Source organism: Falco cherrug, chromosome 1 (genome assembly GCF_023634085.1).
Source record: "Falco cherrug isolate bFalChe1 chromosome 1, bFalChe1.pri, whole genome shotgun sequence".
NCBI lineage: Eukaryota > Metazoa > Chordata > Aves > Falconiformes > Falconidae > Falco > Falco cherrug.
In genome coordinates, this window is record NC_073697.1 from 126,170,934 (window position 1) to 126,187,372 (window position 16,439).

Sequence of the window (16,439 nt, forward strand, 5' to 3'; positions counted from 1 at the left end):
ACATCAGAACCAGTGATTAGGGGAAACAAACCTGCTGCCTTCAGAAGGAAAAACGGTTCCTGAACCTCTGCTCCCAAAGAGGATGGGCTCTGTCCCCAGAAGCTTCCCCAGCCGCTCGGCAGCTGGCCACGATCTGAACTGGAGCCAAACGGGTGTGCAAGACCAAAATCCACCAGGAACAGCTTCCTGCAGCAGCCGTGCTGCAGGAGACCTCGCCAAGAGCTCCCAGCCACAAACAAGATCAAAATCTTCATTTATCCATCTTTCCGGGGCACAGGCTCAGCTCCACAAGGCATTTGAGCACCCAAATGCCTGCCAGTCTCAGCTGGGACAGGGGGTGCCAGCCCACCAGTGGGTGCTGCCAAGTTTCTTGCCAGCTCTCAGCACCTCAGGAACCATTTACGCAGCCTTGCGAAGACAGAAAACCCCGCAAAAGCACTTCATGTTTTTAGGCAATTAAAGTAGGGTTCATGGTACTCCCCCATGCCCCTCTTTGCACCCAGAGCGTAGCTGCAGTTTGGCTGAGGAGGTTTGCACCTGGTCAGAGCTGACTCGAAGCAGAAGCAGAGCCAGGATGCTCCCAGCACGCCCCGACCACCACCACACACCAGCCACAGAGGTGATGATTAAAAATCCCAAAGCAGCTCGGGCTTTTACCTAAATAGATCCCTTGATGGCCACATTGCAGAGAAGAGAACAGATCACCTGAAAGCATGACCAGAACCACAGAGCAAATTAGCAAATTACCATATATATACACATATCTGTCTCCATAGTGTGGTCAAACCGCTTGGCACAGATGCGCTGGGGACCGTTTCAGTGCCCTCCCCTAACCCCACTTTGGGATTGCTCCAATCCCTGGCCCATCCGTTACAAATCCCATTACACACACCTTCACACGCTTGAAGCCACAGTCAATCCCAATGACACAGCTGGGTTATAGCTTTTTATCTACTTTGTTATCCTTAAAAATTTTTGTTTAGTTTGAATGTAGGGAATAGCTTGCCTTTTTTTTTTTTTTTTTTTTTGATGCAGTTTATTCCCTTTCCTTCAAAATAATGATGATGGCCTTCCTACACTTCATGGTACATGCCCTGGCATCACTCCTCAGATAATATTGCTCCTGTAATACAGAGTGACTGCTAAAGCTCCTGATTTTCATTTCACTCTTCCAAAGCATCCTTAGGGTGACTAAAAATTATTCCCATCTCCATTCAACTAAAGAACCATAGCTAGAAAATAAATGAATTACTGTGTTTATTGAATGAAGACAAAACAACATCCACTCCAGAGGCAACGACACTGGTTGTTAGTTCAGTTTAATAAACCTTGAAATTTAAGGGTTTCCTGAATGCAGCTGCAGTGGAGTCTGCTAAGTATCATTTGTGCTAATCCCCTTCCAGCCTGGAACTGGGCTGAGACAGGATTTCAGCCCTCCAGCCAGCTCCCAAGCCGCAGGACCACCACTCGGGGAAGACACGGGTTTGATGCCACAACACATCTCTGGAGATGTTCCTCAGGGGATGTTTTAACACCCCATTACCCTGCTAAGGCAGGAGAGTTACTTCTAGAAGACTAATTACAGCACCAGTGCCTACCCCTGCACACACCGGTCTGACTCTGCACCATTGCCACCCCCCAAGCACCACACAGAAGCCATCAGAGCTCGCTGCATCAACAGGCTGAGGATAGAAATGAGCTCCTGAGGAACTTATTTGATACAGCTGCAGAATTAAAAAGACTTCACAGATTGTCAGGTGTAGGCAGGAAATTAAAGCTCCTTGATAATATTGCAGAGCATTAATGAGGCTCAATTTGGGAAAGGACTCTTCTGATTAATGGCCATAAGCATCACAAAAAGCCTCTCTGCAGCTTCCACCTTTGCCAATAGATCTAATTTCAGAGCATGGGTCCTACCTAGCGTGTCATTCAACAGACTTCAATAAGCCTCGTAAATTAACAAATCGCCCTGAAACAGAAGGAGCAGAGAGCGGAGCAGCGAGCCCATGGAGCACGATGCTACGGGCAGCCCCAGCGCCCACGGCCCCCCAGGCTGGGTGCAGGGGTCACGGTGCCAGCTGAGGGGGCTGCCCGGGAGCTGCCACTCCTGCCCTGCCACGCACAGCGGGCACAAAGACACTCGCTCATCTGCCACCAAGCGCTTCAGATGAAGAACCCTGCTGCGTTGACGGACTATGCAGCCCTCTCTGCTTGCTAACTTCATTTTTCTAGGCAAAAGACATGACAGCAAACAGCAGCAAGGAAAGCCATGTCCTCAAACTGGTAAATCTCTGCCTGTGTTGACTTAGCCAGAATAAGAGGCTTACGGGAAAAGCCACCTCAAAGACAAAAGTCCTTCCAGTTCTCAGATAGTGTCTGTCCCCTTCTGCACCTCACGCACAGCACAAGGCATTGATGCACATTGCATCCTCCACCACAGCACCTGCAGAGCACAATTCAGTCCTCCAGCGACGCCACCAGCTGTACACCAAATCCCTAGCAAGCTAATTTTGTATTGACCTCTTCCACCCGCACCATCTCCCTCGGAAAGCTGAAATGCCACCTGCAGGTCCCACTGAAGGTCCCTTGTCTTGAAAGGGAGATGAGTCACAAGCAATAGGACAAGAGGAAACAGCCTCAAGCTGCACCAGGGCAGGTTACATCGGGTATTAGGGAAAATTTCTTCACCGCAAGGGTTGTCAAGCACTGGAAGAGGCTGCCCAGGGAAGTGGTGGAGTCGCCATCCCTGGAGGTATTTAACAGACGTGTAGCTGTGGCACTGGTGGACGCGGTTTAGTGGTGGGCTTGGCAGTGCTGGGTTAACGGCTGGACTCGATGATCTTAAAGGTCTTTTCCAACATAAATGATTCTATGATGGCAATAAGGCTATAGCTCTCCTGCAACTCTAATAGTTGAAGAGAATTAAACAGAGAAGCCTGTAGGTAGGCTAAGCCCTTCCGGCCACATTTCACTTCGGAGGACACTGGACGAAGCCCAGGAAAGGAGGACACATTAACAAGAAGCCGTGAAAGAAGACACTTGCAAAGAACAGCAGGAAGCAGCACAAGATGCCAAGAGCACAGTTCACACGCACAGATGTCATCTGCGGAGGGGGACGTTGTTTCCTCTTGGCACGGCACTTCTCCCTGTCCAAGCAATCATGAAAGCAGCAAGCATGGAGGCAGCTCATGCCTCTCCAGGCATGATAAAGCAGCTTTCCACCCTTGCCAGCAGCTCTCACGCTCATTACAGCGCTGTTCAACTGAGAATGAAGCAAAGGACAAAGCAACCAAATGTTACACCAGGCTTATTCTGAGGAGCCATCCCTCAAGTGTCCCCCAGTCCCTGACAGCCTTCCATCTCCAGACTTCTCCTCCTCTCCAGAGGGGCTGACAATCTTCCAACTCAAGATTTCTCCTCCTCTTGAAAGGCCGGCTGAACTCTGTGAAGACCTAACACGAACTCAAGAGTATCTTGGAACACCCATTCAAGGAATTTTGAAGTTATTTTGCCAGTGCTGCTGCAGCCTGGCTCTCCTTCTCCCTATCAGAAATAACGTAAGCACCACGATGTGTGAAAACAGGCTCTGCTCCCCCGGCACGGTGGAAATGAGCAACAGCAGACAGATGGGATACGCAACACTAAGATCCCCACCTCGAGAGCCCTCGGAGGCGGACAAGGGCAGCCCTGACACACAGGTCACCCAGAGCCAGGGCTCTCTCCTGACAGGTCACAGGTTGACATTTCCTTAGGGATCAGGCTGTCTGGAGGTGGAAGTCCTAATGACTTACACCCAGAGCAACCTGCTGAACTGGGTGGTTTTATTTACCACAGGCTGCGATAAGTGGAGGAGTGCAGATCTGGGTCCTCTGCAAATACAACCAAGACATACGTATCTTGGAAAGCACAAGAAAGGCAGACATTTACATCCAGTGACAATGCCGACCGAAAACAAAGGAGAACAAACCATCAGGCTGCGTTTAGCCCTCTAAAGTCAAAATTCCTAATCCAAGGAGTAAGGCTGTGACCAGAATAACAGGGGTACAGATTTACGTGTGAAGAAGGCACTTCATCAGTTTATGAGGGATTATGTGTTCCAATTGTTATTTATTTTTTTTGAAGCTGTGCGTATATAAATTCATATTTAGTCATGACTATAAAAACCAAGTATGGAACCCAGCCTGACAAGGATGGTCAATAACCATTTAAAACGCTCCAGAAAGGGGCATTAGGATGTTTTTAAATCAATACAGACATCGCCAGAGGCATTCATCATTGAGGCTGGCTATTAAAATTCAAAATGAATTGATGTCTTTTGAAAGCAGCAGTTTTCTGGGCCAAGCACAGTATGAACGTGTCAAAGTTATTATAAATACACTTGGAACCACCTAAAACTGGTGAACACCCCATTTTGCAGAAGGAGCCTTGTATTATATAAATTGCAATGACTTAATGAACCTTTCGGATGCACAAGCTAGGCTCCGGCTGAATTACTCCATTGAATCACAAGGGGTTTCATGGCTGAAGAGGCTTTATACATCATCCCCCCTTCACAGCCTCTGCTTCTGCTCAAGGAAAGGGGGAACACGTGGAAAGTTTATAGGGTAAACATCTGCAAACCGCTTGTGTTCTTATGATGGGAGCTGGACACTTCTATGGAGGCGATTTCTCCTTGACACCAGGGGACAGTCGCAGATCAGGACAGCCTGAAAAGCTGGGACAAGGCTGGACTTTGTGAAGCCAGCCGGTACCCCAGCCGTAACAGGGCAAAAAGTGAACTTTCTGGCTGCAAGGACACAACCAGAAGCAGAGGCAAACCTTATCCGTACGCCGCCTGAAGCACCAGTACCAGTCCCACAACTTGGCTCACGCCCTCTCCTTGTACTGGTCCCTAAGAGGTTTTTGCCTCCTCTTACCTGCCCAGCTCCCTTCCTCCCTTTCATCAGAAGTTTACTACATCATCCCTGGACTCGAACTGCCTGGGCACCGACGACAGAGACGCTACATGAGCAGGGTCTGCTTCCTCTCATATGGATTCCACTCCAGCAGCCCTGATGCACGGAAACTTCCTTTGAAGGGGAAAAATAAATCAAAAATGGAAAAAAAAATACAGCCTCAGGAAGAAGGTAGAAAATCAGAGCAGGTGATGCTGCCAAAACTGGCACAGCAAGTCTTGGGGCAGTGCAGCAGGCTGGGCCCACGCCGGGTCTGGTGCTGGTGGTGCCCCCAGCCCACGCGCTGCCCCTGCTCCAGGGCTTCCCTAGCCAAAACGCCGCCTAAGCCTCTGCAGCACTGCAGCTAGTTTGATGCAGCAGCTCAAATGTAAGGGAAAAAATACAAATTTATGTAATGACGTTTCTCTACAATGCCCCCAAACCCCATTGCTCATTTAAGTAACAAGTTTAATGAAATTTCATTTCTTAAGTACACTATTTCAAACACTTTTTCCAATTACTAAACCCATCTGTATTTACTTACTGAACACCTATGCAGGAACACCAGAATACCATTTCCTAAATCACGCCCCACCAAAAGGCAACTGAGTCATTACAACAAACCCTGGTTCCCTCAATAATATTAGTGACTTGGCGTTGGCAGCACGACACCACAGGCACATTGCACCCCTCGGCGCCAGCGTCTGTGCATCTGGGGCAGACAAGGCACGAGCAGAGATGCTGCTGGTTAGGCAGGTGCTTCAGTAGACATTTATTTGCAGCTTGGGTCAACAGCCAGCTCAGAGACTACTACTCTTAACTCCCAAGGGCTGGAGCTGTGCTGACCACTGAGGATGTTCCCAGCTGAGCACCAAAATGATATTTGGTGTTTTACTCTGAGCATTTACAGGCACATTGCTGCGCAGTCCCCTGCCCCAGCACACCTAGAAAGCATCTCCTTAGATGCAATCTCTCTCACCTGCAACAGAGTAGTGAGGACGTTAAAGCAAGAGTGGAAGAGGCTACTGTGGAGTATCGTTGCCCTCCTACTCCTCTCCATAACCGGATTTGGAGCAACGTGACTCATTCAGCATCAGGACACAATAAAGAATCAACACGCCTCGATGTTAAATATGCAGTTTATAGGAGCATGAGTCACAGCTCAGGTTTCAAGGTGCAATACTGTATGTAAATCCTTTCTGAGAACTACCCGAGAACACCGCGCACGTAGCTACAATTTCAGGGGTCAAACCTGGCCTTCCAGTCCTGCAGCCCGCGGTGACCCTGCCAAAACTATTTCCCCGGGGTTTAATGCCTGCAAACTCCAGCAAGCTGAGCTGCTCCGAGCCCTGGGCTGCAGGGGAGGCTTAGGGAGCAGGGCAGCCCCTAGTCCCCACAGCAGGGAGGGCACAGCCCACCAGGTCCCTCCACGGTGTCACAGGGGGCTTCGCCTGCACCCAGAGGAATGAACAACCCCCCCTCGGCTTTATCTCTATCTGTTCCAAGGGAGGCAGAGAAATACAGCTTACATCCCTTGCCTACCCGGATATGTTAGAGACAAGGCTGTATTCTCTTTCGTCTGTAGTAATTAAAGCCCTAGCGATTATCCCACTCGTCGAATGCCAAGTCTAGACAGAGACTTCTCACTGTAACTCATACCAAATCCACCCATACTCCATTTCACATGGATACGTGTGCCTTACTTCCCGCATCCACGAGGCAGCCAGCTTTCAGCAACTCACATAAAAAATCTAGTTTTGATTCAGCATCGATGCCCGTGATCGCACGGCAGCATCAGGCTGGACAGAAGCCAGAGGACAAGGGGAGCAGAGCCACAGCTGCAGCGGGAGCGAGGGGTTCCCAGCTCCATCTGGATGGTACCGAGCTTCCTCACTCCCTACAAACCACTCACAAGTCATGGGAAACCGAAGGATTTGAGATGATGGGGAAAGAACAGAGCCACCCCAATGCATTGCTGACTGGGGGAGAAAAGCAGAATAAGACTTTTTTTCCCCCAACAGAGTACACGAGGGATAGATCTAACTATTGTATTTCCTCCATCACCCTCTCTGCAGGTCTAGAAGAAATCTTCTCACTTGCTTAGTGTCGTTACAAGAATCGCACGACCACACAGTTGCTTCTGCTCCCAGCCTCTCACCCAGCACGTTAAATACACCTTTACAGCTCTAACACAAAGACCTCAGATACACAGGGCCCGGGAGAGCTGCGTATTTACACGTTCTCCAGCCACCTCCACACCAGCTCCCCTGCTCCTCACACCATCCCCAGGCAGCAGAGACAACTGCAAAACAAGGCAGTGGCATGCTTTGGGATTTTTTTTTTGTTTTCACAGCTTTAGCAATTTTAAAGCATGTAAATATGAAGGAAGGGTCAATGATTCAATAGTGATTAAGTCTGAAATATTCCACTTAGTACCCATTAGACTTCGAAAATACCCGTTATGTTCCCAGAGCATTCCCCAGAGCACAGCCAAGCAGTGCCCAGGGGTGGGGAAAGCTGCTTTCTCGGAAGGCTTGAGGTATCTTGTGAAAACACCAAGTTCGTTTTAGCAAGCAAGCAAATAAAAAAAAAAAAAAAAAATAGCGAGAGACAATAAAAGAATTAATGTATTATAGATTCTTAATACCATTTCCCCAGAGAGAGCAAAAACAACCAAGTCTAATGGAAATTTTCTATTCTCAAAACCATTTGCACTGTTATTGTTTGCAACAAAGAGAAGATGAAAACATAAAACCCCAGCAGCTTAAGTTTCCAAAAATTGCATGGCTGCCTACTTTTTTTTTTCTCCCTTGAAGAATAAAATTAAACTGCACCTGGGATGTAAAGTTTCCACCTTACAAAAATATCCAAATCGTTGCAACTATAAAGCCTTATAGTCTGCAGGGCTAGAGCAGTTTTCAAGCTTGCACTTGCCCCAAGAGCTAAAAGGACCCAAAAGCCGATTGAGTCTAGCACAAATCTTCCTTCCATCCCTTTGGAAAAATCCAAGCTGGTATTTCAAGTCCTGAAAAATCCTGTGGATTTGAAACGCTTTATGAAACACGCAATTAAGCAATGCAGTTAAATAACGGAGCCTGATTTAAGAGGCCAGCACTATTCTTTGCAAAAAGAAGGATTGTTTCTTCATCTCAGTCTGCTCCCAATTGTACTCAAGATACCATAAACCGCTATTTCTGTTTCTCTCCAACCAAGAAAAAGCAGAGGAGCAATAAGATTATTTCATTAAATTACATTTTCTTTGTCTACTGAAAAGCTGCTGTTAAGAAGAGAAAAAGAAAATTGTGCTGCCTCAGAGGACGCATCCCCACGCGGCCGGGTGCAAGGGTGCCCAGCACCCCCCACATACACACCCTGGAGCTGGGGAAGCCTTGATGAGGCTCCACCACCTTGACCAAAAACTTCCTTCTTCAAAATCTATTCAAGGAGGAAATAGCTGCCAACGAGACATTTTATTCCACGCTCTGGCAGCTACAATTCTATTAACCTCCAAACTAAGGAGTGACAGCATGAACGCCAGTCCTAGTCTATAATTAGGGAGGGCCACCAAGGGTCAGTGTCATGAGGCACCTCCACCGCGGCGTAACACGGCAAGGGCAGGGGTAGCGCTCACTGCGCCCATGCTGAAAATAAACTTGTCTCAAAGCTAAGCTGATGATTTCATTTCCCTGGTGAATGAGATATCTAATTATCAATAATTCATAGGCACAGACAGACGTGCAAGTGGTTTTGAGAACTGAAGTAGAAACAGAAGTAATGATTCTTGGAAGAAGAGCCAGGAGAAAGACAGATCCAGAGAGGGAAGAGAAAGTGCACTCTGCATGCACATGTCAAAACCAATCTAATTTCAATCACATACATGACAGCTTAGGTGCCAGTTTAAGAGGGGTATTTTCCCCGCACACTCTGCAGTTGGTATATGACAGGATGCTTGCCTGGATGGAGCCCAGCTCTACCTATCCGGATGGACAACTCGCTCTCGTAGTCCAGGGGATGGGCAGGTTCATGCTCATATTTTTCCTTCACCACTCGTTGGTCACAGCTCAAGGCAAACGCTGCATGGGGAGGCCCGCTGAAACCCTGCAAGACAAGACAGTAATTTACGGGGTTTTTTTCCTCACATCTCTCCACCAGCCTTCTCCCAGCGCCATCCTCAGGGACTGCTCTGGCATCTGTGTGGTTGGGAAGTCGATGGGGGCATGTGTCACAGCAGCTTCTCACAGCTGCGTGGAGATGCGTCTTTTGGGTTCCCCTCTCTCTCGACAGACTGCCTAGTTGTTTAGATTAAAATGTGCATTTCCAGCAGAAATGTCAAGGACAGGGTTAGGAGGAGCTATGGGCCACGAATTATGGGGCTAAAGAGGGAGAGCCAAAATTCACATGCATTAAGAGCAAGAAACACAATTCCACAAACACAAAGAAATGTAATTCCATAAACGCAACCCCTCCAAAGTCAACCTGGAGGAGACCAGCAGACAAGGAGGGACATTCACTGCTAAGCTGCTCACAGAAGGTCAAGCTGCTGAGCCACCTCTGCAGAAGTTTGATTTGCAGTAGGGTACTATTTCTTCAACATGGATTGAGTTTGCACGGGAAACTGTTCAAAATTGATGCGAGCACCAAATGAGGCACCACATTCACAACCACCCAGCATTAGTTCCGTGGGACTCATCCAGATGGCCCGCTGAAACTTCAGACTCACTTGGAGCACAATCCGACACTATTTGTAACCTCCAGAAAGCAGAGGGGGACGGCCAAACCCAATGCTATCCAACTATGCATAAAGTCTGCAGGGAATCCAAGCAGATGCCGAGCAAGCAAGAGGGAGCACGCAAGAGCTGCCGCCCCCATGAGTGATTTCTGCCAACCTGGACACAGCTCACAGAAACCAGCCACAGCTCAAGGATGTGCCAGTCTTTATCTGCATCAGCCAAAAAAACCCCAGCAGACACCATTTCTGCCTTTCCTCCGTTGGTGCTGGGCACGCGGCAGGAAGGTCGGTGTCTCTGGACGTCCCCAGGCTGCTCAAACCCACCCAGAGAGCGCTACAAAAACCAATAGGAAACACGGGGTTAGAGGCATAAGCACACAGCTGAGAGAAGGGAAGCTATGCCATGGTGGCGGCTGGTGTAACCAGCTGTACCCAAAGCACAGTGAGCGGGACCGCAAGTCCCCATCTCCTCGCAGGGCTGGGAATCAGCCCCCAGGAGTATCCACAGGGAGGGACATCCAGGCTGCACCCCGTGTCACCGGCCAGGAACACCGGTATAGCTGTTGGATTGATGGCGGCAGAATAAACGAACATACGCTGAACAGCCAGAGATGGTAATGAGACACCGGGAAGGTAAGGTCACATTAAACAAAAATAAAGGTTAAAGATGAATAACTAAATCATCTCTTCTCCCACCATTTGCATAATATAGTCTGACCGGTACTATTAATACTAATCACATATTTGCTCTCTGCTTTCTATTGCAGTTTAATCAGGGTGCTTTCACCTCCATTAACCCAGCAATTACAAGATGCACCGATGAGGTGCTCACGTTTAAATCCCGCTGGGAGAAAGGGGACCCACACCACCCCCCGCGCGGCAGGCACCAGCAACTCTGCGCCTTAAATCACGAGTGGTACCTGGAAGAGCAGGTAGAAATACAAGCATTTTCCAGCAAAATCTGGATGACATGACACCGCGAGGGAAGAGGGGAACTTCAGCATTGTGATCCAACTCGGATAAGGCAGGAAGAGTCCAAGAACGGAAACTCACGGGCTCGCCCTGCTGCTGGCACTTCTGCAGCGTGGTCTCCCTGTATCCAGAAGATACAGAGTCTGGTCCTGCTAAAGCTAAATGGCTTTTCGCCCTTGGACAGAGTAACATCACTTTCCAGAACACATCAACCTGAGGAGAAGCAAGGATGGGAATTGGAAGCTGCAGAAATAAAAGCCTCAACTGTAAGTGCCCAGGAAGGGTTGGCAACCATTGCCCCGGGCTCTCCAGCCCTGCTGCAGCCGCCAGCTGCCTCCTGCTTGCCATTGCTTTTGCCTTGGATGTGAGGAATGCCAGGTTCCACGGAGCAGAAGGCTCTCCTTCCACATAGCTCCTACCAGCATTTTGTTAAATGAGCCACAACCACTGCAGAAGCACCACCACCGCGTTTGTGGCTTTCCGCCCAGCCCAGAGACAGCTGCTCCTCTACCTGGCCCCGTCAGCGCAGGCAGGGAAGTGAGCCCAGGGCATGGCCAGAGCCCACACAACTCTGCAAGTCACAATAACCCAGCCAAGGGGAAAAGGAATCACCTGCACGAGCACGAGCAGGCGGGTAACATCCAGCTAAGCCCTCTGTTACCACTGCACAGCTACTGATGCAAACAAGCAAGGTCCTTGGGAGGGCAAGACCACTCGCCTCAAGGTCCAGTCCCGAGGAGAAGCCTCCCATAGTTATTTTCTGTGCCACCATTCTCAGCACGTTAAAGGCTCCTCAACGTGGTACCCACAGATCTGCTTGCACCGAAACGGAGGCAGACTTGAAGATATTTCAGATGCTTACTGTAAGGTCAGGTCACTTCCCTGTTGGCAGGCACAAATACACAATGCTGGCAATTTGAAAAAATATTAGTGACCTTCAGTAACGCACACGATTTATTCCAACTGTGATTGCTCTGAGTCATTTCAGACCGGTCCCTGCATGAGTCGCTTAATTGGAATGTGTCAGTGGGTTAAAAAAGCATTAGAAAGAAGAGGAAAGTCAACCCACATTAATTAGTTCATGCTAGTAATTAGTGTTAACTGAAATAACCACGGGGGCTGATTATTTCAAAAAGCAAGATGCAATGAGAGATTTGGACAGGAAGATCTTGGAGGAAAACTGTTCTGGGACGCGGGAGTCCCCACCGCACTCGTCTCTGCTCACGGAGCTACGACGGAAAAGTCATTAGACTGTTGTGGCCCCACGTGTAAAAGCAGACGAGAAAAAATAAGGTATCTTTGGCAGAGGGCAGAGAAGCACCCCGCTCCACACAGCACCCACCTCAACGGGCAGATCCTGCTTTTGTCACCCAAAAGCTGCAGCAAGCCTGAATTAACCCGTATGGAAACGTGCCCCTCTCCTGCCAGCCACGGTGCAGCCACCACCCCGGTATCGCAGGGTGAAGAGGTGAGGCAGGAGGAGGTGGCAGCTCCTCACTTGTAGATGAAGCAAGGATTTCAGATTGCACCCCGCTGCCCAGCCAGCCTCTTGCACAAGCTGCTCATTGAATTGAAACCAATCTTACAAAGAAATGAAGAGTGAATGATACCTTTGAGAAATAATCTGCTCTTCTCCACCTCAACAACGAAGGAGAATTAATAAAGAAACAGTGATGACAAAAGCTGATGGCCTGGCTTTGGGTAGGTCACTTGGCACTGAATTTGGCGGTGCTGCTCGTCTGGGAAGGTCAGTGACACAACTCTTCCTGTGCAATATCTTACTGGTTTTAACCCAGCAAACAGCCTGGAACAGGCTTTGCAAAGCCACAGGAAACAGACCATAATGCATCAACTAATGGCCGAAATCACTTCAACAGGAAAGAGAAATCGAAGAAGTTTTACTACTTTATAAAAAAAAAAAAAAAATAAAATAATTCCTGGACAAGCTGGGAACAAACGAAGAGACAATAAGAGACAATAACAAGCCATGCTTTGATGGTGCCCAGAGGCTCCTGTTCACACTTATTAAAAGAGAGACAGCGATAACATGTAAGAGACCAGAAAGCAGTAAGAGAAAGAAAAGAAGGGAGGGAAGCAAGAGAGGAAGGGGAGATGCTGCGTCTCCCAGTCCACGCCAGCAGCCACCCTGGCTGTGGGGACGGACACAGCCTGTCTCCGTGGCCACCCCATGCCCCCAGCGAGCTCAGTGCATCAGCCACTGCTCAGCTTCGCTGCTTCTGCACATCTGCATCTGTGTCAGATGCTGTGGCCTGACACCTCGGGGGGCAAAGGCCATGCAGCCACAAAGCAGTGAGTCCCCAGCTTTTCTGAGGCTGATAAACAGATTTATGTAAAAAACATGAAATAAGATCGGATAGGAAGAGAGCTCCCTTAGAAAGCACTTAGTTATCAGACAGTGCCCATTTGCATGTAAAACAGGCTGGTGTTTTGTTATTTGAAACATATCAAGGGCTGGATGCTCCCAAGAGAACCTCTGCCAGCACAGCACCGGTTACGAATCCCCATGCCGGCAGCGCTCATTCGTAGCCCACGGAGAGCCGACAAATGTGCAAAGCGATGGCGAGCCACCCCGCGTGGCCCACCCTCCCTCAGCACCCTTCGGTTTCATCTCTTGAACTCTCAGCTGGTCTCGTTGCTCCCAGCGTCCCTGCAGGGGTGCTCGAGGACAGCCCCAGCAATGCCCAGGGAAGCCTGTGTCCCATGGGACCTGCCGAGCCCCCGAGCAGCCCCGCTCCCCGGGCAGCAGCCCCCTGCCCCAGCCCCACCACCAAGGGTGCAGAAGGAAGGTCCTCCTGCTTGCACCCACACGCCTCCAAAGCTCTCCTTGTTTCAAACTACATTTTCTTTTTAATAATATCTTTTTTTAAAAAAAAAGGCAAACAGCACCTGGCCACGCTGTTTCCCATCCCAGCGCTGTGCCAGGGCAAGCAGCAGGCTGGAGCTCCTTCCAAAGGCTCCGTGTTGCTCTGTGGGATGAGAAGCCAGAGCTCATTAGAGGACCACGAACACTTGGGGTGGTGACGACACGCCTGGGAGAAGGTTTAAAGGCTGTGGTGAGTTGTGCTGCCAGAAGCTGCAATGCCAAGCATCCCACCAAAAAATGGTCAGCCAGCTCCATGTTCCCCCAGTACAGCATCCCTACCTCCTGTACGGGGAAAAAAAACCCAAACCAAAAACCAAACCAAAACAACACACCATGGTTTTGGTCAATATTGACCTGGCACAAAGGGATGGGTTAAGGGAAGGAGCTGGCAGGTGCACATTTAAGAGGACTTGAACTGCAGCCCCTCTCAAAGCCAGGATCACTGGCAACCCCCCACTCAAAATACCAAAATCAACAATTCAAGTCCAACTTTAAATACTCCACATGATAAAAAAAGGCCCTTCTCAACGCTGAAGTGGGTGCAGTCATATTTATGATTAATAGCATCCAATACGCAGCTCTGAGACAGAAGCAGATCTCCCTTACTCCTGTCCCCACAGCGCCTGGCAGCCCTGCACCCCAGCACAGCACAGCCCCACTGCTTGGGGTCACGGTGGTCCCACCAGCAGCACCCAAACCCCTTTGATCAGACAGGCTGTGCGCCCATAAAATAAACCTGGGGACACCCAGCACAACCTGGACCACCTCTACAGCTCCAGCTGGCAGAGCAACAGTAAGGAACCCCAACATCCATAAAACCTCACGTAACGAAGACAGAAAACCAAATTTATTTTCATATGAAAGTTTAAAGGTCTCCAAGTATTTCAGGTACATGTCAGTTTGCATTTTTAATTTGGTGATTGCTAATAAAGGAGCAGCAGCAACGGGCACAACAGATGGAAAGGCACTTTAATGCCAGTTCTTTTGGGGCTTGTTAACGAGAGCTGGGTCAGTGCTGTCTATCACGCCGAGAAACAGCTTTCTTGCATTTTCCCTCTAGAGTTCAACTAACTAAAGTTTCATGAAACCTAAGCCACAGCATGTGCAACCAGAGGCCATAATCAGAACCACCCTCTGAAGCCTCAAAGTGCTGCCAAATACAGCGGCAGGAGAAGATGAACCACACCGGAGAAAGTAAATAGAAAAGATGAGCACATGGGAAGCATCGCACAAGTGCTTGTGCTGCTGGTGGACATCAGCAGCCTGGGGAGTCTGTGAATCCACCCCAAGCCCTCATCCCAACAGCCAGGTCCTAAACACATCCTTGTCCCATCACAACAGCAGTGCAGAAGCTCCAGAGCCGAGTGCTGTGTACCCAGCCAGCGAGGGGCTGCATGGGAATTGTTCCTCAATGACAACTGGAATCCCCGTGGAAATGCACTGGCACCGGCTCGGCACCAGGCAGGAGCGGGGCGACCTGAGCAGAGGCATGGTTTCAGCTTCAGAGCCCAATGATCAATCCAGCAGTCGCTTAATGCAAGAGCATCCTCACGAAACTCAATTTCCCAATGAGGAACAGACTCCAGGGGCCTGATCCTGCAACCCACTGAGCACAGCAGCCCTCCCTGCAGCTCGGCAGTGCATGCCCCCCACACCAGTCCCGCTGCCTGCACTGGGATCACCAATATTTTTCCAGAACCACGGCAGGGGAGGCCCGAGGGCTCCCCACTTCGCACGCCGAGCATCTTCCATCTGGCTCCCCCAGCCCCGCATCCTCCCCTGGCCCAGCACCCACCCTGCCTGCAGCAGGCGGGAGGCTTGTAGCTATGGCAGCACTGCCGCGGGAATTGGAAAGGGAAGGTACATCCACAGACAAAAAAATTTCAGCATTTTTACAGCAGATCTGCTCCAGTAGTGCCTTGCGAGCAGCTCTCATCGAGCTGGGAGGCCTTTCTCATCCTGACAGTGCAGCTGGCAGCAACACGACACCAGAGCCTTCCCCTAATAACTGCAAACAGGGAAGCATAAGTGAATATTAAGGAAGGCTGGTATCAGTTTATCTGTAACTAATGTCATATTATTGCAAGTACATTTTATTCACTGCTAATTATCAGCCACTTTGATAACTCATAATTCTTGAAAATTGCAAACAGCAGCTTTAATCACCAACCTCTGCTGACGGGCTGCCAGGGCAGGAGGAATAAATCAGCTCTCTTCTGTGTCACCAGTAGCGTGGGGACAGCCAGGGTATCATGCAGGGTGACCCTAGAGCAGCCCCAGCTGGGGAGGCTTCCCTGGGAGCTGCCTCATCCGAGAGCAGCCGACGGGAGACCTTTAGCAGCGCCAAAACCTGCGGGGCTCTCACGTGCTGGCAGCACCGAGCGCACCCAGAAACACCAGTCTGGTGACCCTAGGGAGGGAGAAAGGTAAATTTACCAAAACCTATGCCAAACCCTCAAATACACCAAGTCTGTCCTCCAACAGGAATGAGAGGAAAGCATCCCACAGCGCTTCCAATTCAAGGGTGCAGGGTACCCGCTCCCAGCTGGTACATGGCATGGCTGGGCCATGCCAGCATCGCTGCCAGGGAGCGGGCACGTGCCACCGGCCCCACAGGAGCCACACAAGGGGCTCCGAGGGGAGACAGGCACAAGCCAATCCATCTCTCTGGCCAAAGCAACATTCATATTAAAAACAAACATACAGATTTTTCTCATTGGCACGTCCAGGGCTTTGACCCTTCCAGGAGGGAGGAAAAACACAGCAGGAATGTTGCTGGCAGCCGGTCTGGGAAGGACAGTGCAGGGCCAGGGCGAGCGCTGCCGGGGAGGAACACACATGCAATTCTCAGGCTCCTTGAGAAACCCAGAAGGTTTGTTACAAAACCTGATGTTTTGCAAGAGCGATGTTTTACATGGCA

General features: G+C 49.8%; 1 protein-coding gene across 1 annotated transcript in view; it reads right to left on the reverse strand.

The window, feature by feature from the left end:
* SLC39A11 (solute carrier family 39 member 11) overlaps positions 1-16,439 on the reverse strand; it is a 98,500-nt gene that overhangs the window by 61,555 nt on the left and 20,506 nt on the right. Inside the window, exon 5 of the mRNA XM_055728651.1 lies at positions 8,888-9,032. Coding sequence (XP_055584626.1) covers positions 8,888-9,032 — 145 coding nt within the window. The remainder of the gene's footprint in view (positions 1-8,887; positions 9,033-16,439) is intronic.